Source organism: Hemicordylus capensis, chromosome 1 (assembly GCF_027244095.1).
Source record: "Hemicordylus capensis ecotype Gifberg chromosome 1, rHemCap1.1.pri, whole genome shotgun sequence".
NCBI lineage: Eukaryota > Metazoa > Chordata > Lepidosauria > Squamata > Cordylidae > Hemicordylus > Hemicordylus capensis.
In genome coordinates this window covers 396,488,203-396,511,436 of record NC_069657.1, presented here as the reverse complement: position 1 = coordinate 396,511,436, position 23,234 = coordinate 396,488,203, and the positions used below count along the sequence as shown (strand labels likewise).

At 44.3% G+C, this 23,234-nt stretch overlaps 1 protein-coding gene across 15 annotated transcripts in view; it reads right to left on the bottom strand.

The window, feature by feature from the left end:
• SLC29A1 (solute carrier family 29 member 1 (Augustine blood group)) overlaps positions 1-23,234 on the bottom strand; it is a 116,270-nt gene that overhangs the window by 21,114 nt on the left and 71,922 nt on the right. For 10 of the 15 annotated variants that reach the window (XM_053304445.1, XM_053304417.1, XM_053304423.1 and 7 more), the window contains 2 exons: positions 1,842-1,944; positions 1,251-1,332 (listed from right to left, as the gene is read on the bottom strand). In XM_053304445.1, coding sequence (XP_053160420.1) covers positions 1,251-1,332; positions 1,842-1,867 — 108 coding nt within the window. In that variant the 5' untranslated portion in view covers positions 1,868-1,944. Of the gene's footprint in view, positions 1-1,250; positions 1,333-1,841; positions 1,945-2,436; positions 2,516-3,087; positions 3,107-8,434; positions 8,726-23,234 lie in introns of those variants that run through there. The other 5 variants (XM_053304406.1, XM_053304456.1, XM_053304513.1 and 2 more) reach the window with 5 other exon arrangements.

Here is a 23,234-nt window from a genome sequence, read left to right as displayed (position 1 = left end):
CTGGCGCCGTGCAGGGGTATTTGGGCCGAGGGCCACCCTAGCAGGAAGCTGCATGGGGTGGCGGGTAAAGATCTTAAAGATCCCCCGTGCTGCTCCCAAAAGGTGCTCCAACCGCACTTTGAACTGCGGTTCGGGCACATCCCTAACTGGTAGTGGCTAACCAGGAAAGAAGCACTGAGGTTGTAGTGGTTTGCTCAGTGAAAATCCTAACTTGATTTGCGGCAGCTTTCCATTTTCAAACTGTCCTGCCTTTCTTCATAGACTTTCCAAAGTTCTCCACTGTCACACCTCTCAACTCCCTCAATTTCTCAGTAATTAGAAAATAGATATGTCTGCCCAGGTGAATGATGTATGTGGAAGTGGGCACAATCCTGAGAAAGTCAATTATACTCTGGTCCCATCGAAATGAAAGGGACTACAGCATTACAACACAAGACAATATAGGGATCCCATGTCTGTTAATCTGACTTTGTACAGAATCATTGTGGATCATCTAAGCCATTTTTTTCTAGCCAGTGTGCCATGGCACACTAGTGTACGCAGGACACTGGCCAAAGTGTGCCACAGCTGATTGGCTCTGAGTCACCTCCACAAGCAGAGAGCTTAAACTTCCTGCTTTTAAAGCTGACTTGCCCCATAACGCACCACGAAGAATGTGTCCTTCCTGGTACATACCGGGGGCGGGGGTGAATTTAAGGTTGGAAAACACTGGTCTAAGCCACTATTTCCCCAAATGTTTGATACTTGGGACACTGGTTCCCCCCTGGTTTAAAATCAAAGCCACTTTTCATTAAAGTCAGAAATGCCAACAATCAGCAACAGTTTTCTTGATCAGCTCCTAGAAGACTGAGTAGGCATCCTTGCTGCAAATGCAGGGTAGCCTCCTGGCATCCTTTCTACCAGGCAGGACTGCCTTCCAGCACTGTCTCCTTTCTCTGCCCAGTCAGCACAGGGATTAAACTCATTTCCGGGCAATGGCAATGCTTCTGTCAGCTATACTGCATACTGCATCAGAAAATCCAGATACACTCTGAATCCCTCGCTTGGGATTCTGCATGCACTGACAGAGGGAAAGGGGATCAGTGCTGCACTGGGCCTTTCCACTCCAGTAGGTGTAGAGTCCTGGGTGCACCCAACTGATGGCTTAATTTTTCAAGGCCCACTTCAGCCCCACAAGTGAATCACTCATTGAGGGCAATATTTTCCCCTGAGGAATGCACCTCCAACACACAAGTTGCTCCTGAACTTACCAGTGTAGCGGTCATAAAAAAATTCCATGGCAAGAGCATCCCCAGGCCAAGGATGAAAAAAATCAGCCAGACAGCCTTATACCTAAAAGAAACAATGACAATTAGTGGGGGCTTAGCTGAAGCACTAGACTGGAGATGTTGCTTTGCTGTCAAACTCTCCCACTGCTTCTCTTTTTATTTTTCAAATTGATTTTTTAAAAAGTTTTAAAAATGTTTTGTATTTTGTATGCTTTTTTGTTTGCTTTGTGTTGTGATTTGGAATTTTATGTGTTTTTATTAATGTTTTTAATGTTGCGTTGTGAGCCTCCCAGAGAACAATTTGTTATAGGGAAGCTAACAAATAAAGTTTTTTTAAAAATTATTATTAATACTACAAAAATTATTTTTGCTTCCTTACGAAAATAGGGAAATTTTCTCCAAGTAAGAGAAATGTCACCAGTGAAGTGGCTTTCAGAACAATGGGAGAGGAGAAGATAGGGGCAGTTCTGTGCAGTATTTGTAAACATAGTAGTGGGGGAAATGCATGTATTTGCATCTGTCCATAAACAGAGGAAGCACCTTCCTTTTGGTCCCCTGACGTCCCAATCATACCTGTCTTGGGGGCTGTTGCCTGTCATTTTTGCAACTTGGGCAAGACTGTAGGACTTGCTTGAATTTAGTGAACTCTCAACGACTTCACTTCACTGCTGGCTCCCTGGAGAGTAAAAATAATAAAAATAAAAAATAATTGTTAATGGAGAATAAGAGCTGCTGAGATCAATCTAGAGAGCCATTAAGTTGTTCATGGATTCAAAATACACCCTGAGATCTACGAATAATGAAGGAGTTACTGAAACCAGGATGGTCACAACCACATAGAACTAGGATGAATATAGAAATTAATATGAGGTTTTAAACAACTATAGTCTCAGATTTTTAAAAAAAATGTTTAGGAGTTTCTAATCCTCATAATCACAGGCAATAACTTTAATACAGCACCCCTAATTGATTTTTCTGAAAACACACACTCATGAGAAATGAATAAAAAGTATCTCAAATATTATTACTTTAAGTGATATTTGCTTCTGTAGACTCGGCAAGATTCTCAGCAGGGATTTGCTACAGACCTATCCCTTTAACCAGCACATAGTTTCCTATGTTATCAGACTAGGATACAACCTCATGAACTTCCATAAATTGTACACACCAGATTGCTACTGGGCTGCTGTTGATCCAGGCAAAGTTCCGTATTCCCTCCCATCCCTTGCTATTCCTCCACTCCCCACATCCATGCTCCAGTAAGCAAAGGCTATAAGTAATGGAGTAGCCAGGATATATAGAGCTCAGAAAGTGAAAGACAAATACAGCAATAGAAACTTTGAAGTAACCAAGAGTGAAAAAGGCCCAAGGCAGAGAGACCCACCACAAAAGACTGGAATCTGATCTGTTTCACATGTGTTCAGTTATGATTAGATAGAATAAGATATGTTGAAGTCAGGGACCAAAGAAGAGAGAAACAAACATCTGACATGATAAACACAGCGTTTCCCCAGTCTGGGAGGGTAAACAAGACCGTATTGCTACACAGATAAGTACTGTACATGGGGAACTCTGTACTTCTACCCTTGCCTTGTTTCTTGGAAAAAGAATTATGAGAATTTGAAACTGGACCCCTCTCCTTGGCTATTTTTAGAGTAACATTTCCATCAAGATTTCCATCAAGAGCCCGTATGGCACTTGATGGAAATAGTGGTTAGAGTGTTGGATTAGGACAAGGGAGACCTGAGTTCAAATCCCCATTCAGCCATGAAACTCACTGGGTAACTGAGCCAATCATGTCTCTTTTAGCCTAACCTACCTTACAGGGTTGTTGTGAGGATAAACATAACCATGTACACACCTCTGGGCTCCCTGGAGAAAGACTGGGATATAAATGTAAAAAATTAAGATTAACAGCACTTAAGTTCTGTATTGTCCATATCTGTGGCAGCCACACATCACAGCTTCCATTCCAAGAAGAAATCCTGAGCAGGAAGCATAGGAAGTTGAGTATTTAACGTTATATGGTACTTTTAATTTCGGCTCCTAGCAAGATATGGCTTTGGTCCATTCCCCTGGATGATCAGTGGTTAAACATTCTCAGAGCATTGCTTATGTATGGGAACTACTTTTTGGGTTCATCGCATGGTTCCTTTAGGAAAGTCTTCTCCATCTTGAGATGAGAGAAGATGGCACTGCAGGGGTGGTACCAAAATATCTGCTATTAATCAAAATTTCTCATTTATAGCACACACGGGTTTGTCTCTCGAACAAGGTAAAACTTATTTCTGTTATTTTTCACAAAAATCCTTTATTTTCCATCCCACAAAAATGTGCATATTTCATGCATGATAAAGGATGGCAAAAATCACATTATCCTGTGGCAATTTATAATCCCATTTCCCCATCAACAAAACAGCATTTTTGTTGCTGGAAATATGAGTTTACAACAGAAATGGAAGGGTGGTATAGAAATTGAATTATTATTATTAATTATTATTATTATAAAGAGTGGAAGAAATATGAAGGGGTGTGGGTGTGTATGTATACACACACACATACCTCTTTGAACACCTGGTACATGCCTCTGGAGAAACTTTATGCATTTGTTGAGGGAAACAAGGATGTAACACTGCACCGAGAGGCCTGCAGGAGAGAGAAGAGGAGGAACATCTGCTCCCAGGCAGACCCCAGGGTGAGGGGCTGTGTGTGTGCCTGACTGTTTGCTTCTCCTTTTGCCCCCGTTTGCTCTCTGCCCCACCAGGACTGGCTGCTGTGCTGTGGTGAGGCTTTGCAGGACTGGGGCCCAGGGGGTGACTTGGCAGTTTCCTGGACTCCATCTGGCTAGAGCTGCCTGCTCAGGGCTATACAGGGTACTATGCCACCAAAGGGGGTTGCCCCTTTGGGGGAGCCACTTCAGGGGACAGCAAGGGCCAGGCCTTCTGGCCCAAGTACTCGCATGTTGGGGGGGGGATTTAATTATTTGGCTTCTGTTTTTAGTTGATGAGATTCTTTTATAATGTGGCTGGAGATGACGAAACAGGGGGTGTATCCACTAATTACGGGGCGGCAATTCCGGTGGGGGTGGGGAACAGAAGAAGTAACATTGATAGGTCAGCGGGTCAAAGAAGAGATTATTTTCTGTCCATATTGCACCCGCACGTTCACATCCGGCAGAGTTGTTCAGGGTTGTGAGGCGGCTAGTGTGTGTCCCTCCTCCTTTGAATCAGAATCTGGAACCATCGATTACCCGCGGTGACGTGTTTATTTCTTTGCGGGGGAAATCTCTCTTATTTGGGCTGACTTAGACTCCGTCTCCACAATTACTTCCGTGTCTGATGTGGAGGTGTCCAGCGACTCTTCTTGTGTGGTTAGGTTGAATCAGTTTCAGTTCGTGATTCCTGAGGATGTGGACAAGCTGCTTGGAGCAGTGCAGCCTACCACCTGGTAAAGATAATAAATGCTTCTCTGAGGGAGGGCAGGATGCCTCCTTGTCTTAAGGAGGCAATTATTAGACTGCTTCTGAAGAAGCCTGCCTTGGATCCCTCAGAGTTGAGCAAATACAGGCCTGTCTCCAACCTTCCATGGCTGTACAAGGTAATTGAGAGGGTGGTGGCCTCCCAGCTCCAGACAGTTGGAGGAAACTGATTATCTAGATCCATTTCAGACAGGCTTTCAGGTGGGCTATGGGGTGGAGACTGCCTAGGTCGGCCTGATGGATGATTTCCAATTGGGAATTGACAGAGGAAGTGTGACTCTGTTGGTCCTTTTTGACCTCTCAGCGGCTTTCGATACTATCGACCATAGTATTCTTCTGGAGCATCGGAGGGGGTTGGGAGGGACTGCTTTGCAGTGGTTCCGCTTACTTATTGTGCGGGGTGGGAACTGTTGTGGACGGTCCACATTGACATATCAGAACCAGAGGTACCAACTCAGAAATATGTGAAATATAGGCCTGGAATACAGGCCTGTGTCTGATTTCATTTTTTCAAGAAATGAAATCACACCTGAACTCCTTTAAAACAATTTAAAGTGTGAACACAAGTGAGCATATTTCCTCTCCCAGCAGCAATGCCCCAATGTGAATCTTTATTTTTTCTTGCATGTTTAAAAAAATGTTTCAAAGCCATATGCTTGCTCTCTTCAGTACTGGACTGCATATCTCCCAGTGGTTTGCTTTTTTAAAATCAGTGAATAGGCTATCACCCTCCTTACCATGCCTTCCATCAGTGTTGCAGAACTCAGGTGCCCTGGTGGGCCAGAACCAACCACAAGGTGGCATTCAGGGACTGAGGTCAATTTTCAGCACATTATATTACATCAAAATTATTTAAAATATTTTTAAAAGCAATTATTGTGGGACCCCCAATTTTAACTAAGGATAGTGGCCTGCATAGGCCCTGTCCCTGCTCAGTCACTGGGGCACTTGGAGGGTATGCCAGCCCCAACCAAATGTCAAGTTCTCTCATCTCCCTAAACCACTGTTGCTTTCCACCTGCAATCTTAGGCACGATTAGGTAGGAGTAAGCCTCACTGGGAACACTGGGAATATTTCCGTGTAAACATGCAAAAGATGGTGCTGTAGTTTCAGAAAGAACAGAGGATGGCCTCCTCAGATTTACTCAAAGAGAGGTCCTCTAACTTTCTTGGGTGCTGTTGCTACAGGATATTCCTTCCCCGTGAGCCAGCAAAAAAAGCCCCCCAGGCTGGAACCAGCCCCCGGGCCTTATATTGTGCAGGTTTGTCTTACATGGAACATAGGAACATAGGAAACTGCCATATACTGAGTCAGACCATTGGTCTATCTAGCTCAGTATTGTCTTCACAGACTGGCAGCGGCTTCTCCAAGGTTGCAGGCAGGAATCTCTCTCAGCCCTATCTTGGAGAAGCCAGGGAGGAAACTTGAAACCTTCTGCTCTTCCCAGAGCAGCTTCATCCCCTGAGGGGAATATCTTGCAGTGCTCACACATCAAGTCTCCCATTCATATGCAACCAGGGCAGACCCTGCTTAGCTATGGGGACAAGTCATGCTTGCTACCACAAGACCAGCTCTCCTCTCCTTGTCATCCCAGATGGGAGATGGGAGGTTGTACCATTGATGCTGAATTGGGACTAGTGCTAAACAAAAAAGCTATTTTATTCCACTTTATGGGAAGGGAGTAAAAATGTCTGCTTTATTTTCCAAGTAAAATGCCTGTGTCTGAATCATAATGCAAATTATAACCTACTATACTGTTGATCCATTTCGTTTCTCCATCCCTAAAATCTGTATATTGTATGCTTGGGGTTGACATCCCATTGACCTCTCATTAGTGGTGAAGCTCTCTTTGGCTTCTGCAAGATTCTAAAGTGGGTCAAGGAAAAACCAAGCTCCACCCAGAAGCTATAAGGGGTTCCACCCTGCTTTTAAACAGATGCAAATAATTCATCAGATGGTGCCCTCACCAGATATTGCCATATTTTACATACCATTATAATCCTGAGAATTACAGCCTCAAAAGTACATTTCTAGCAAATGAAATCTGGAAGCTCAAATTCATTGTCCTTTTTCAACTTTATTTTTTGCTACACACAAAGCACACAGTGGTTTTTTGAAAGACTGACTCAAGTCTTTCAAAATACTTGGAGTATCTTCTGGAAAGAATACATGGCTCAGTATAATGGTCGAAGAAATCTGAGGGGATGGAACACTGTTGTGTCTTACCAAAGGACTCCACATTATGCACCCCAAAGTGTTATTTATTATTTATTTATTCAGTTTCTATACCGTCCTTCCAAAAATGGCTCAGGGCAGTTTGCACAGAGAAATAATAAATAAATAAGATGGATCCCTGTCCCCAAAGGGCTCACAATCTTTTTTTCAATCTAAAAAGAAACATAAGGTAGACACCAGCAACAGTCACTGAAGGCACTGTGCTAGGGGTGGAGAGGGTGTTTCTGGGCATGCTTCTTTGTGAGAAGGAAGAACCTCCTTCCTCCTCACAAGGAAGCTTCTTGCCCCTTCTTACCTCTGCTAACAGGGCAAAAAGTCACCTTTTTAACAAGGCGATTCTCTTTATTTAGCAGGGGGAAAGTAACTGGCCCTTCTTTTTAGATTGTGAGCCCTTTGGGGACAGGGAACCATCTTATTTATTTATTATTTCTCTGTGTAATCTGCTTTGGAAACTTTTGTTGAAAAGGGGTATATAAACATTTGCTGTTGTAAGGATGATGGAGGTGCAGCAGCTGAAAAATGTACCACCACACTCATGGCACTTGCTGCCAAGAAATTTGCAGAGAAATACAGGGCTTAATTCACATGCAACTGCAACAACTACAACAAATATATTTATATACTGCTCTTCAACCAAAGTTCTCAATGCTGTTTACATAGAAAAATAATACAGAAACAAGATGGTGCCCTGTCCCCAAAGGGCTCGTAATCTAAAAAGGTAGACACCAGCAGCAGCCACTGGAGAGATGCTATACTGGGGTTGGATAGGGCCAGTTGCTCTTCCCCTGAGAAATATAAGAGAATCACCACTTTAGAAAGGTGTCCCTTTGCTCAGTTAGCAGGGGTGAACGGTTCAGCATGCAAGTGTGTCCCCAGAGACAGTGGGGCACACCATGGGGAACCCTTTTGTAACATGTGAACTGGTCCTTAATATTCTCCCTCCAGTTCTGGTATTCTTTCCTTCTACTGCTTCATACATTTCACTATGCCCCACCTCTTGTATCAGATCTTCTATTTCAAATAGTCTGCCTTAGACATTGCTTCAGCCAATATGGTTGCAAAGCAGGGGAGAGGAATCAATATGCCACCATGATCTGGCCAATTCGTGCAACTAGGGCTAGCTGACCCTGTGACATTCCGTGACCATCACAGCCATGACACAGCTGTTACTGACGCTTTCCCTGTCTCTCCATAACATCCACTAAGCAAAAGCACTACCCGCCCTCTCTCCCATTACAGAATGAGATGCCAAAGGCAAACCAAGGACACACAGAGCTCTCCTGCACTGAAGGAAGGGAGAATTCCAGCCAGACTGAAATGGAAACGGGGACTTACCATAACCTCCAGCACATAGACATGCCTGTGCATAGCTCCTCCTTTACTATCCCAACTGCAAACTTCTGAGCATCTGTTCCACAATCAGGTCATTGAGGGAAGCGGACCAAACACGTACCTGGGCAAGCACAGCCAACAACGTCTCAAGCTGGGAGTCTAGTCCTTTGCTGGGGAATCTCACCTATTTGAAGGAAGCAGGACTGTGTTCTGCCTTCTCCACTCTGAGGCTGGCAGAGGTTAGGTCCATGCCAGTGTCATGGGTCCTGGAAAAATTGGTCCAGGCAGCTGTGGTTAGGATGGTGTCAATTACCACATCTGGTGGGTGGTTTGTGGTTATTGCTGTGTGGAAATGATGGATTTTCCAGAGGAGCTGGAGTGTTAGCAGCAGCAGCAGCAGCAGCAGCAACCAGTGCTGGGATTATATGTGAATGGAGGAAGCTTGGCTAGGTCAGAAGGGATAAATATGGATCAGTATCAGCTGGAGTGTGCTGGCTGGTATACATCACTAACAGTGACCTCTCTGCTCCTCTATGGAGGATGATGGTGACAGAAACTGCATTTCCTAGGCAAACTATGTTGCTCTGAACTGGCAAACATCAGCCCGCTTCCAAGAAGATGTCATTACATCCCTAAGGGAAACAATCACCTCTTCTCCTTGCTCAGAAACTAACAAAGCTATGAAAGGGAATCTAATTCACAGATGAGACAACTGAAATCATCAGCCAAGCACAATGACATGGTCCTGTGGGCCCAAATCCAGAACACGGCTCCCTTTATTTAAGGTATTTGTCTGAGAAGATTGTTGTTGCTCTTTCCTTCCACTTTTTAAGGGAATCCAAAGAGCCTAGCAGAAGAAAGACACATACAATAGGAAAGGAAAATACAATACAGAATCAAATCTTTGGGATGTCTGTGGAATGCCTGCCAATGGAAATGGGTCACAGCAGACATGACCCATAGCCTTTTCCTGGTTGCTTTCTTCATGTCTCTAAATGTGTTTCAAAGAAAACTGCCTTGTATTGACAGGAAAACAAGCAATGTTGTCAACAGTGGGGGAAATGAGTAAGGAACCCTGCTCTTATAAGCAACCCTACAGTAAATGTAAGTGATTCAGCCATTGCAAATTTGAGCTTTTGATGACCCTACATAATAACCAAATATTTTGGTAAGATGTTATAACAACAAGCCACCCTCGTTATCAGTCAGCAAACACACAGTTCAGGCCAGCTTTCTCAACTGATTCTGCAATATCTTTACTTATATAACAGTCAAAATGGGGGAGGGGAATCTGTTCCCAAGACAATACATGCAAAAAACAGGGAATTGTTTTAGAAAATGAAGATAGTCCACAGGTAACCACTGAGAGATGCCAGGGTTGTCTGGGGGGCTTACCTTTAAAGATCCTAACTATGTTTTATACATGAGAATGTGGCCCTAGGAGATACTTTTCATAAAGGGTGTTAGGTGTGGGGGCAGGGGGAATCAGATAGCATGAAGAGAAGGTGAGCTTGTCCCAGGCTGAACGAGTGAGAAGAAAAATAAAGGAAAGGAAGAGAAAAGGGATAGTCAGGAACAGATGGTACAGATACTTAATGACTGGGTGCTTCCTTAGCTTATTCATTCATCCTACGTTCTCCACACTGTCAATGAATGTACATCTGGCATTCCTCAATCCACCCTTTATTTATTTACTTTATGTATTATAATTATATACTGGTCAACTGACTGACATCCTCAAAGTGGTTTAAAAAATGAGAATTAAGAACAAAATCTACAACAAAAATAAGCACACAACTCTAAAACGATTAAAACAGCTGGTAAGTTGATACAAAAGCCAGCAGCAATTACAGATTAAAAACCTTGATGGAAGAAGAAGGTTTCCACCTGTTGCTTAAATCAGGGCTGCATAGCTTCAGCCTTCCAGCTGCTTTTGGACTACAACTTCCATTGTCCCCAGCCAAAGTGGCCAATAGTCAAGGATGATGGGAGTGGTAGTCCAGCATCTGCAGGAGGGCCAAGGTTGTGAGCCCTGGCCTAAATGAATACAAGGAAGTCTCCAGGTGAATATCTCAGGGGCCATTACTGAGAAGCTCTCTTCTTGGTAGCCACTGGTTTAATCATCGTGGGTAGCAGCACACAGAGGAGAATTGGGTGTTATTACTATAAGCAAAATATAGAATTGCCATTAATTGGGGAAAAAGAAAAGAAAAAAGATGACCACCAGGAATAAGAGAATGGCTGCAGAAAATATGGGAGATCTCTACAGGGCAAATTATCATCATAAATTAAAGCTTCATTGAACGTGAGTTATAACATTTATTTTTTGAAAGGTGGATTCCTTTTCTCAATTTTATTGACAAATTGAAGTCTATGTCTACCAGGCCAACATAGTTAAAGATGATATTTATTATGTGAAATAAGTTTCAAATGATATGGATATTTTGTGTGTCCTTTTTGATATTAATAACCCTGAATTCCATGTGTAAATGCTTGTTTTAGTGATATATTGTTTATATTGTATTGTTTATTCTAAATGGAAAAAAAGTTTTTAAAACATCAGTTTTTAATAACCAACAAGGCACTCTTTCTGGTAGATTGGTCCTAAGCCATATGTGGCTTTAAAGGTCAACACCAACACTTTGAATTGGCCATTCTATGCTGGGTGAACTGCTCTTGTTTATTGTAGGGTTGCTTGTAAGAGTTGACTAAGTAACTTTGTTGTTTCTCTTCCTGTTGTTGACACTACCTCATTTTCTAATTGACATCACAGAGTTTTCTTTGGAAAGGATTTAGGGGACATGTGGCAAAAACAACCAGGATGAGAATGTGGGGTGGTGACCGTGGCCTGTTTCCATGGGCATCCATTCCAAGGAATGTTGTGTTCTGGAGTTGTGCACCAAATCCTCCCATTGTGCATGGCTGATGGTTTTATTTCCCAAACTGCGGGTTAGGCTCCCCTTTATCACTATGTTGGCCTCTGGAGAAAGTAGAAGGAGACAATCATTTCCTTTAGGGGTGTAACAAAGTCTTCCTGGAAGGGGATTGGATTTGCCAATTCAGAGCAACAGAATTTACATAGGAAATGTGGTCCGTGTCCTCGCTGATCAGAACAGAGAGGCAAAGGTTGCTGTTAATAATGAATGCACACTAGCTCACCTCAGCCGATACCATGACCGTGCTTTGTCCATTCTGGCATGGTCCAATATCCTCCATTTCCACAGAATCCCATAGCTGGCAGCCGCTGCTGCTGCTAATGCTCCTGGCCTTTTGGAAACCCCACATTTCCTCACTTCAGCAATGATCTCAAGTCACTCATCAAATGTCACACGGAGCACATACTAACCTTGGTACGAATGTAAGAACATAAGGAAAATCCTATTGTATCAGACCAGAGGCTGTCTAGTCCAGCCAGGGTTGAGTTGATTTAAATCAAATCATTTCAATCACAATTGAAATCATAATTTAAAATCTCTTAACAGATGGACTCGAGTTTAATGATTTAAATCACTAGTCAGGAAGATTCTATTTCATCACACTTTTCTTGTAAAAGTACATCCTTGTTGTCTATTATATAACCTTAATACATATTTAGAGAAAGATTTATTTTTACATTTATAACCCGCTCTTCTTTCAAGGATCCCAGAACAGTGTACATAATTAAGTTTCTCCTCACAACAACTCTGTGAAGTAGGTTAGGCTGAGAGAGAAGTGACTGGCATGTATCATGAAGTCACCCAGCATGTATCATGGCTGAATAGGAATTTGAACTCGGGTCTCCCTGGTCCTAGTCCAGCACTCTAACCACTACACCACACTGGCTGTATTTAGGTTTAATTTTTAGAAGGTAGGTACACACTATAATATCAGCTGCAGGGGCGCTGCAGGGAAGCAGCTTGCCTAGGGAGCAAGAGGCTGTTAGTTCAAATTCCCGCCCATGTGCTTCCCAGACTGTGCCTAGTAAATATATATTTGTAGTCACCTTTATTGAGCAGCAAAGGCAACTAATGGCGCAGCAAGGAAATGACTTGACTAGCAAGCCAGATGTCGCCGGTTCGAATCCCCGCTGGAATGTTCTCCAGACTATGGGAAACACCTATATTGGGCAGCAGCGATATAGGAAGATGCTGAAAGGCATCATCTCATACTACATGGGAGATGGCAATGGTAAACCCCTCCTGTATTCTACCAAAGACAACCACAGGGCTCTGTGGGCACCAAGAGTCGATATCGACTGGACAGCTCACTTTACTTTGAGGATTCGTTAACATTGTTGGCTCTAGCAGTGCTGCTACTTGCTGCTATACACACACAGACTAAAAGCTGTCATCATCAGTGCTAATGGGCTGACCTATGTTGGCAGGAACAGGTAGTTAGCTTCTAAATAAATTATTATCTTGCACCACCTGGGAGCTTCCCAGTAAGAAGATGAATTTTAAGTCTGCTCATTCACCCTTAGCCCATAGAGTTGGCTCAAAATCAGCACACCCACCCAGAATTGAATAGGACAAAAAAAAAAAATTGTCCATCACGGATGTCACCCTCATCTGCAAAGAAGTGTGGTCTGCATTTAGCCCAAGGGCACGATTTTGCCTATTTGTATCATGAACCCCATCAAGCCGTGTGCGCTTCTTCCAGAACCGCCAATTGCGCATACTTGTGTCTTGGCATTGGCTTTTCCATCTGCCCGTGCCTTGGCCCTTGTGCCCATTCTGTTTCCAGTCTGAACCTGTATCCAGGTCCAATTTGTGCACCACACTTGGTTGCATTAGGGAACTGGTCCTTTGAGATCAGACCATCTTTAGACTTTTTCTGGCCTGGTCTTTTGGAAGAGGTCCGGCTTCAGCACTCGCTGAGCTTCAAAGGTGACAGACACCCCGCTGGAAGGATTCAAGTATACCAATAAACCTCTGCTCCAAACTCTCTTGCTCTTTGCTCTCTTAAAAGACCAAAGCAGCTCTCTAAGACCTTTTCACTGGTCAGTCTTGGTTGATTTTAATTCAGAATTCAAGCTAAAAGACCTCTTCATGAGATTTAAATTAGTCTTATTAGTTAAGATCGTATTGTTTATTTTGATTAATCAACCTCTCTTTGCATTTCTGTACCCTTATACACTTAATAAATCTGACTGCACTCTACCTCAATCTCGGTCATTAATTTCCAGACCAAAGCTTTGCTCAATTAAACACTGTAATGAACTGCTCCCTCTAGTTTTGCCAGTTCATCACACAAGCCCAAAAGTTAGTCAGGCGTGCATAGCCAACACACTAGAGCAGTTTCATTAACAGATTTTGGCAGAGAATCTGGGCAGTACATCTGGATTCTTAACTGTACTGGACCGAAGATCTGAAATTGGCAACGTGAAGTTTGGTCCTGGAAATTCTTATTTTTCTGCCTTTGGTTTTCTTCTCTGTTTCTCCCTTCTGAGATACTAACACTCCAGCCTCACGTGCTGGAGCAGGGAGTGAGTACAGTATTTGAATTTTCTGGATTTAAGAAAGTTTAGCTAAGATGAGTTGTCCATTATGCTTGTTTCACCCGTAAGGCTTTTTTTTTTTTTAATAAAGTTGGAATGTGTATTGGGTGATGCCTGCTCCCATAACCATTAAGGCTGTAGTCTTCAGGCTTAGTTAAAGAAATGCTGCGCCCAGCTTTCAAACACATGCTGTGTTTTTAGAAGTTGTTAGCCTGGCACACGCTATGGCCCAGTAGACTGTGCCTTACAGTTTGGGAGCAGACCCCTCCCATTTGGGATAGAGCCTCCTGCCATGGATAGCCATCGTCAGAGCATCCCTTCATCTGTTGCACGGTCCAAGGAAGGCCAGCCCTACCATTGCATTGAGACAGATTCAGTGTACCTCTTAATTGGATCCCCATTCATTGATTGCCTCTTGAAGCTCGGTACACCTGAGTACATGGCAGAACCAAGCAGATCCTGAACTCATGCCTTGTTCGTGTGCAGATTTGTGGAATCCCCCTATAATCCCTTCCACTTGTCTCAAGCTTGCCCTGCTCACCATGTCTTTAAGATACATGGTCATGTTTGGAACCTTTATGAGTATGTTTTCCAGACTGGATGGTTTATGGCCTTTCGTCTCCAGAGAGGAGATTGAAACCACAGAGTGTTCTTCCCCAACTTCCACTCCTCCACAAGAGCTTTGTTTTGATGTTAGAGCTTGGTTAGACACTAGTGTCTGTCTGGAATGATCTTGGTTTTCTTGGCTTACTTGTTACGTTGGCAGTTGCAGCAATGAGACTGAACCTGGCATTATGGTCGGTCAGGAGATTGTTTTATGTATTGTGGACTGAAAGGAGAAGGTTGTTGGCTATGTCTAGTTTGATGCATGGTTGTTTGGAACGTGAGAAGGTTTTGAATGTGAAGCTAGATAAGGCAACGGCTCTTTGTAAAGAGGCCACTGCCAAGGTTGACAAACTGAGCACATGTTTACGAGAAACTGAATTGTGTTTAGAGATTTACTTGCCACCAAAAATAGTACTTTAAAAGAGCAGCTTAAAGAGAGATTTTGAGGCTCAGAATCACAGCTTACATTAGTATGTTAGCCATCTCAACCAAGAGTGCATGGCTAGCAAGTTGCTGCTGATTTTCTTATGGAAAAAGCTTGCCTCACGCAGGAGTTGGCAAGCCACCATGAGTGCCATGGTAAAATTGGGTAAAACTCTTACCCAAAAGCTGGAGGAACAGGCGCGGCCACCAACCCCTCTTTCCTCTCTCCTGTCACTTAACCTCCCTCCTCCCTCACCCCCTCCCTCTCCTCAAGTAAGCCCTAAGAAAGCAGCTCCTAAAAAAGAAGCCGCTTTGTCCCCTCCCTCTTGTTCTGGCTCTGTGCCTGCATGTTGTGGTGTCCCAGGAACCTAGATCCAACTTGGGTCGGAAACTGGAGTGGGCAAGAGAGGATGCTCTTGAGCACCACGTGGCATCCTGGGAGGCAGCACAGCCAGAGGCAGCGGAGGAGATGGCTGGCCCGGAAGCAGAGTCCTTCCCAACACGTTTAGCACGCATGATTTCTACCCACACTGAGTCTAGTGTCGGTGGGGCAATGCCCATTATCAAGGATGTTCCCACTCTTTGGCCCTGGATGCCAACCAAGGCTCAAGCTGTAGCAACTACCCTCAGCCCCTTAAATCGGGAAATGGAGGTGGCCTGGATGGCTATGTTCCTCATAGTGTACCCCAACACCGGAGGTGCAGACATAGAACAAATAGCTAGCATAGCATCAAGCCAAGCTGACTCACTTTTAGATATGGGTATAGACCCCACAGCCAAAGTAGCTCTGCATCCTATAGAGTGGATACAGGAAGCGCTGATGGTCTTACACCGCAAGAAGTCTATAGGGCAGTCTGTTAGATGGAGAGGCAGAGCCCCTCCAAACTCCCAAAACATTACTTAGCACATAAACAGTTGTTAGGAATCCTTCACGGGCCCTTAGCCATGAACCACGCAGCCCACAGAAACACAATCTATGCTGTGTGCCCAGAAGTCTTTCAGAACACCTACAAATGGAGGTCTAAACCCCCATGTAAGAACTATTTTAGGTCCTTTACCCCCTCAGCTCACAGTTTGTTAAGAAGATTAGAGAAGCAGGGAACATTGACGTGGGACTGGATCCTACAAGCGAAATGCCCCCCAAACAAAGGGTGCTCTTGAGCCATTCTGTCGCCACCCCAATAACATAAATTCTCCCAATAAAAATTATTCCCCTAAAAAGCTCAGCCCTGCCTGGAAGCTGAACGGAACTCAGGTTCCTGCCAGCCACGCTCCACAGACACTGTGCTGGGAAACTTGGTTAGGCAGAGTTAGTCCAACTAGGAGAAGACATGAATAAATATGATAAACGGCACACTTAAGTTCTTTTAGAAACTTTAGCCGATCTAAATGCAGGGAAGGGAGCTCCCAGCAAGTCTCCCTCCAATTTTCAGACAGCCCCTCTCTCCCTTCATTTACAGCTCCTATGTATGCCCCATTGCAAGAGATGTAACATGCTTTCAAGTAAAATCGCGGGGGGGCAGGGGAGCCTGTTCGGGTAGCAAGCCCCTTGTTTTCCCCAACAACGAAATAGCATGGACAGAAGGACAAGCAACAGGATCAGAGCCAGACGACAAAGCAGACCCTCAGGAGAATCGGAGAAGGACCTCATATTCACATTATAACAAGTCAAGTTTACCTCCATGCTTTTTACCGGGCTATGAATCCCAGTTCCTATCATTTACACAGCTACTGCCCTCCAGACCTCTAACATCCAGCTTGCTGGTTCCATGTCACCTATGAGTGCCCTCAGGGCCCCTCTGGCAGCAGTCAGGATTATAGTCTACAGCAGTGGTTCCCATACTGGGAGCCTCCATATGTTGCTGAACTACAGCTCCCATCATCCCTAGCCACAATAAATTGTAGCTGGGGCTGATGGGAGTTGTAGCTCAGCAATATCTGGAGGCTCTCAGTTCGGGAACCACTGGTCTACAGGGATGGTTGGAGCAGGTGGCAGATCAGATTACGTCCACTGGTGTACATTAGGGATGTGCACAGAACCAATTCGGAGGCCCTTTATAGGCCTCTGAACCGGTTCAAAGAACCGGCAGTTCCATCAGTTCGAAGACAGCAGGGGTCTCTCTTTAAGAGCGGGGAAGAGTATCGGCAACTTCTGGTCATATCCGGAAGATGAGGGCAACCGGGTGGCAGGGAGGTATGCTGCCGCCCCAACTGACTTTGCAAAATACAGACACCAGTGGAGGAAAAGTGGCAGGAGGGTTAAGTGCACCTTCCCCCACTCTTAAAGAGAGACCCCCAACATCTTCAAGCTTCCCTGCCGCGGTTCCATGCACATCCCTAGTGTATATCCAGTTCTGGACTGGGACTATTGTCATCCAGAACAATATTCCCATTGTTACTCAGGAAGGACAACTTCCAGAAGTTTTGAGCATTTGGGAGCTGGACTCATCAGGCCCCATCCCCACAATAACAGCAATTAGCTTGGGATCCACAACCGTGGGAGGTTCAACTCAGGTAAAAGTCCATTTACCAGTTTCTCCCCAGTTTGCATGCTTTTAGATAGGCTCCAAGTTCAGAATCCTTTCCAAGCTCGTCAAGGTTGGCGCACCACATGTTTTGGATCACCCCGTTATGTGTTAATACACGTGTGTGTGTGTGAGAGCACAGTTAATTGTTTAGTTAGTGTTCTAGAAGCCTTTTTCGCCCCTGTTTCCCCCAAATAATTGCTTGCTTGGGCACCACTCAAAGTTCAGACTTTGACAATGAACCCCACCCACCCCACTGGAGTTTCCTAGCCCCAGATGACAAAAAGTGTTATTTCTTTGTAAATGTTGCACCTTCATTTACATTTTGCATTTCTATTCATTCATATCATTACGCCTTACTTTCATGTATATATCATTTATTGCATTATTTGTTTATTTTAGATTAGATAGCCTAGCTATTAGCCTAATTGTTTTACAATGCACCATTCCTTTTATAGCCTATGCAGTCTTTTAGTTATGTTTTAGTGTAAATAATTTGGTTTTATAGGATTTATTTATTTAACATTTTTATACCGCCCAAAACTTATTTCTCTCTGCCTTCATTTTGCCTGCATTTTAAAAAGATTCCCCTCACATAAGTGTGGGAAGGTGCCTCTTTAATCATTTAAAGTATGTTAGACACTATTAACTTGTTACTAACTTAGAACGTGTCTCTCTCTATATATATACACACACATATATACTTTAAACATACTACTTTACTAACACGACGAACATTAATTTCCAGACCAAAGCTTTGCACAATTGAACACTGTAATGAACTGTGCACTCTAGTTGTGCCGATTCCCCACACAAGCCCAAAAGTTAGTCAGGGGTGCATAGCGAACACCCCAGAGCAGTCTCATTAACAAAGAGCAAGAGTGCACAACTTCATCCCTCCATCTGTTTTTGGACTACAACTCCCATAATCCCCAGCCACAGTGGCCAATAGTCAGGGATTATGAGAGTTGTAGTCCAACATCTGCAGGACGGCCGAAGTTGTGCAGCTGTAATTTAGCGCTATATGTAAATGTATTGTCGTCACTTGTGAAACAGGCCAAGTTGCTCAAAGACAGACTACAAGTTTTATCAGGGTTAATTTTATTCCACTGGAAAGTCCTTGACCTCTTGATAAATGAGCAGGGAGGGGCCACATTTTTCTGGTCCCACTACCATGCGCACATCAAGTAGCTGCTCCACATTGGTCATGTTTTCGATATAAAACCAGCCCAGAGCAGGTCATTGCTTTTAAGCAGACCATGAACGTGGGCCAGCTGAAGCAGATAATTCACATAGGTCAATTGTTCTTCCTGCTATCTTATACTAATGCACTGCTCCTTACATTTCTGAGATAAGGAGGAACAAATGTTTTGTTTCAACTTCAAAAGGCTTGCCAAAACGTCCCAGAGACTGCTGCCCTTTCCTGTATCTCATTCTCTCTCCCTTCCTTTGCCTTGTTTTTAAGCCGATAAGCTCTTCTTTGCTCCTCCAGAGCTCAACATAGCTGCCCCCTTTGATTTTCCCCTGCAGTAGGAGACTGTATGGTGAGAGCAGGGACAATCCTCCTTTCCTTGGGATAAACACCGTAGGAATGGAAAAGAGATGAGCTGGGAGAATTTTACTTCAGGAATGCCACCGATGGTAACCAAAGGCTTCTTCTCTTTGGCACTAAGGGCTTTTCAAGATCTTGCCAGAGGTCCCCAACCCTGGGTCCTTAAGATGTTGTTGCTGAAGACCATTGTGGCTAAGGGAAGATGGGAGTTGTAGACCAACAAGAAACAAGGTGGGTGGGATCTTCCATCCCTGCTGACTGTTATATCCAAGGCCATGTGGAAAGGTCCCTTCCAGCCTCAGAGGCATGATGCCTCTCAACACCAGTTGCAAGGGAGCAAAAGCAGGAGAGAGGGAATGCACACACCTCTTGCCTGTGGGCTCCCCAAAGGCATCTGGTGGGCCACTGTGTGAAACAGGATGCTGGACTAGATGGGCTTTGGGCCTGATCCAGCAGGGCTGTTCTTATGTTCTTAAAGTGAGATAAAACGTGAAGTGAGGATTTCAGGTCAGGACATGTCTGGAACATGCCACAGTACCTCACAACTGCAAACCTGGGCAAGGCTCTCTCCTGCACCTTTCAAACTGTCCACAGGAATGGATCTAATTAAAATTGATTTATCACTCTGGAAAGATTGATGAAGAAAAATCAGATTAAGTTTTTAAAGTAATCTAAGATAAACCCTCCATGATACCTATCCACTCTCATCTCTTTGCCCCACAAAGAAGTATCACCATGCAAAGAGAATGCAAGTGCCTTGGAATCCCAACTTCAGCTGCACACCACTGTGCCTTTTGAGGCTTTGACAGCAGCATGAACAAAACAGCTATCAAAATCAGGTCTTTGAATTAAAATCCAGGATGGGGTCTCACAAATCTATGGCCCATATATTACACAGTCTATTCCAATTTGCAGATGACATCAAGCTGTTGGGGCCAGCTAACGCCATAGAAGACAGAATCAACTCTCCTTCTAAAGAGGTTTCCAAGCAGAGGCTGGACAGGCCTCTGTTGGGTGCTGCAGCAGCTCCTGCACTGTGCAGGGTTCTGGACTGGCAGGCCTCCAAGGTCCTTTCCAACTCTATTATTCTGTCCCAGGGTTAAGTACATTTGGACGACAAGCCTTGCGGAGTACAAAAGAGTGAGATACAGACCGGCTGTGCTTTCAGTTAGAATAAATATAGATTGCAAGCTCCAAGAACTTACCTTTCCTGGTTGTGCTACTCTAATGCACCATGAACAGTGATGGCACTATATGAAGAATAAGTCACACTATTGGCTATATCTGCCACCCTGACCGCTCAGTCATCGGCACGTTCCTTTTGGTGGCACAGCAGGGCCAGTTTACATGGCTAATCACCTCTGCATCTGTTCATCGGCACCTTTTGTTGGTGCTGTCAGACTGGGCTTCTAAGCAGCTACTGCTAACCTTGCAATATAAGCGTCACCTAAAACGCCCTGGAGATGATGTCAGCAAATGCAAGCCACCAATTCTACCATTCTTTAGGAAGCAGCATTCAGATCCATACAGGACTCCACTCTAGAATCCCCAGAAGGGCCCCCATCACAGCAAAATGCCCAGCGAGGCCAGGCTTCCTTGGAACAGACCAGCTGGTGTGTCGCCAATATCCACAAGACTAATGGGTTGTTTGTCTCCTGAGCCTCTAAGATATACACAACCATCATCCATCAGAGAACAAATTCTGCAGAGAACTTGTCAGCCCCTGAAATTAATGGCACCCGTAATGACACCGTTACACCACCCAAGCAAACACTGAGGCCTCCACCACACCCAGCCCCTATCCTTCCCTGGTGGCCCTTCCTTTCTTGGCAGCCTTTTCAGCACTGTGCAAATGGCAAATAATAGCTTCAGACCCGAGATTCTGCAGCTGGAAACAAATGGTAGGTTTAAGCATAAATGCATCTCACCCCAAGATTCAGCTCTTGAGTTGATATTGAAAGGAAATTTGTCCAGGGAATAGTGGGGCTGAAGCCTTTAGCATTTCAGGAATGACCCAACGAGTAGATGTGGTACCCAACATCTATCCGTGTTCTTATGGCAGTTTGCTTGGGAGAGATACAGGAATCGGCAAGTGCAGACACCGCGTTCTGCGATAATTTTCCATGAGCTACACTGTGATAAAGCACTGTACATTATACTGCTTCTTCTGAGCTGTCCAGTGGAATCAAGATTCCAACAACGCACAGGTGCACCCTCAAGATAAGTAAATGCAAATCAGTTACCCTGTCACGCTTGCATCAGATAAAGGCCCTTAGTCACAAACGCTTTCACTGAAATCCATCTGTTGCTCTTTAAGGCAGGGATCCTCAACATTGGGCCCCCAGATGTTCTTGGACTTCAGCTCCCATAATCCCCAGCCCCAGTGGCCTTTGGTTGGAGATTATGGGAGTTGAAGTCCAATAACATCTGGGGGCCCAACATTGAGGAACCCTGCTTTAAGGTACTTAAAAAACTCAGTGGGAAGTGGGCATTGAGATGTCTGGAGGAAATCTACCTTCAGCATGTTCCTTTAACACGTAGATGGGCTGTTCATCCAAGTTACTCTCTACACATGCTCCAAATATGTGTTTAAACAGACAGTATCTAGAGGTGCCTTTGAAAAACTGAACCTGAACCAAATCTCCGCTTGAATGTTGTGCTGCACCTGCTTGCTGTACAATGTATCAGTTTTTGTTCATGTCATGTAGACGGTAGATCCTCTGAAGGCACTACTGGGCCATTCTGAATTTATTTATTTATTTGATTTCTATACTGCCCTTCCAAAAATGTCTCAGGGCTGTTTACATTAAAATATGATACCTCTTTAGCTCCATGCAGTTAGGAAGGGGATATGCGAAGTGTGAGTCCATTGTGACACCCTCTGTGGATGCCCAGTTGCCCTCTTGGTGCATCGCTTTATTGTGTGGGGAACTTTTTAAAAAAGTATTTGAAGTGCAGATGTACAGACAGACACGGTAAAGGAACATGCCATGAGAGTGTTATGATATCCACGGAGGACATCATGAGAGGCACAGTCTCAGTGCATCCCCTTCCTAACTGCGTGGGTTGGTAAGGTATCATCCAAACCTTTCCAATGTTGTTTCTGTGTTTTGGACAGCACCAAACACAGTTGGTAACCAAGTGTGTACTACTAGGAACATAGGAAGCTGCCATATACTGAGTCAGACCATTGGTCTACCTAGCTCAGTAATGGCTTCACAGACTAGCAGTAGCTTCTCCAAGATTTGTTTATTTATTTATACATTTTTATACCACCCAAAACCTACTTCTCTGGGCAGTTTACAGCAAAACAAAACCAAAGTAAAAAATTAGTTAAAACAAAAAGGAAAAGTTTAAAACATTACAGCAATTTAAAATTTTTAAAAGAATATTTCAAAACAACATTAAAACCATTAAAACAATATTAATTAAAAGCCTGGGTGAACAGATGTGTCTTTAAAGACTTTTAAAAAGCTGTCAGAGATGAGGAGGCTCTTATTTCACTAGGAAGCGCATTCCAAAGCCTTGGGGCAGCAGCAGAGAAGGCCCATCCCTGAGTGGCCATCAGACGGGCCTCTCCAGAGGATCTCAGTGGGTGGGGTTCATGACAGAGAAGGCGATCTCTTAAATGCCCAGGGCCCAAGCTGTTTAGGGCTGTATAGGTTGCAGGCAGGAATCTCTCTCAGCCCTATCTTGGAGATGCCAGGGAGGGAATTTGGAATCTTCTGCTCCTCCCAGAGCGGCTCCATCCCCTGAGGGGAATATCTTACAGTGCTCACACTTCTAGTCTCCCTTTCATATGCAACCAGGATGGACCCTGCTTAGCTAAAGGGACTAGTTGTCTCAGGGTGACTTAATTCCACACAATGAACAGTTATCTGAGAGCCGCTAACTGAGGTCACAGGCCCAGCTGTTTTCACAGAGACACTTGCCCCAATCCCACCCCCATACATATATAAACCCTGCATTTCCCATGTAATTTACATCTGGCCAGCCTCTGCTGCCTGCTGTAAAGCAGCGGGGAAATACTTTGATCTCAAGGCAACCTTCCCGTGTGACCAAGCCCTCAGAGAACTTCCTTTGGGCCAAAACGCATCACTTGCTGCAATGGGAGGCAGTGGCAGTCTGTGAATTAGGAGAGAGTCCACAACCTGGGCCCTGAACAAATTCCTCGCTCTGCCCTTGGGAGAAAGGAGCGGCACTTGTTTTTATTCTTTGCTCCAGCTATAAAAGCCATTGGAGCCTGAGACTGACCCTGGGAAAATGGCCTCAGCCTGGCTCAGTTTTACAACTTCTACTTGTAAATGAAGTCCCTGCTCAGGGGAGATGGAAATATGAG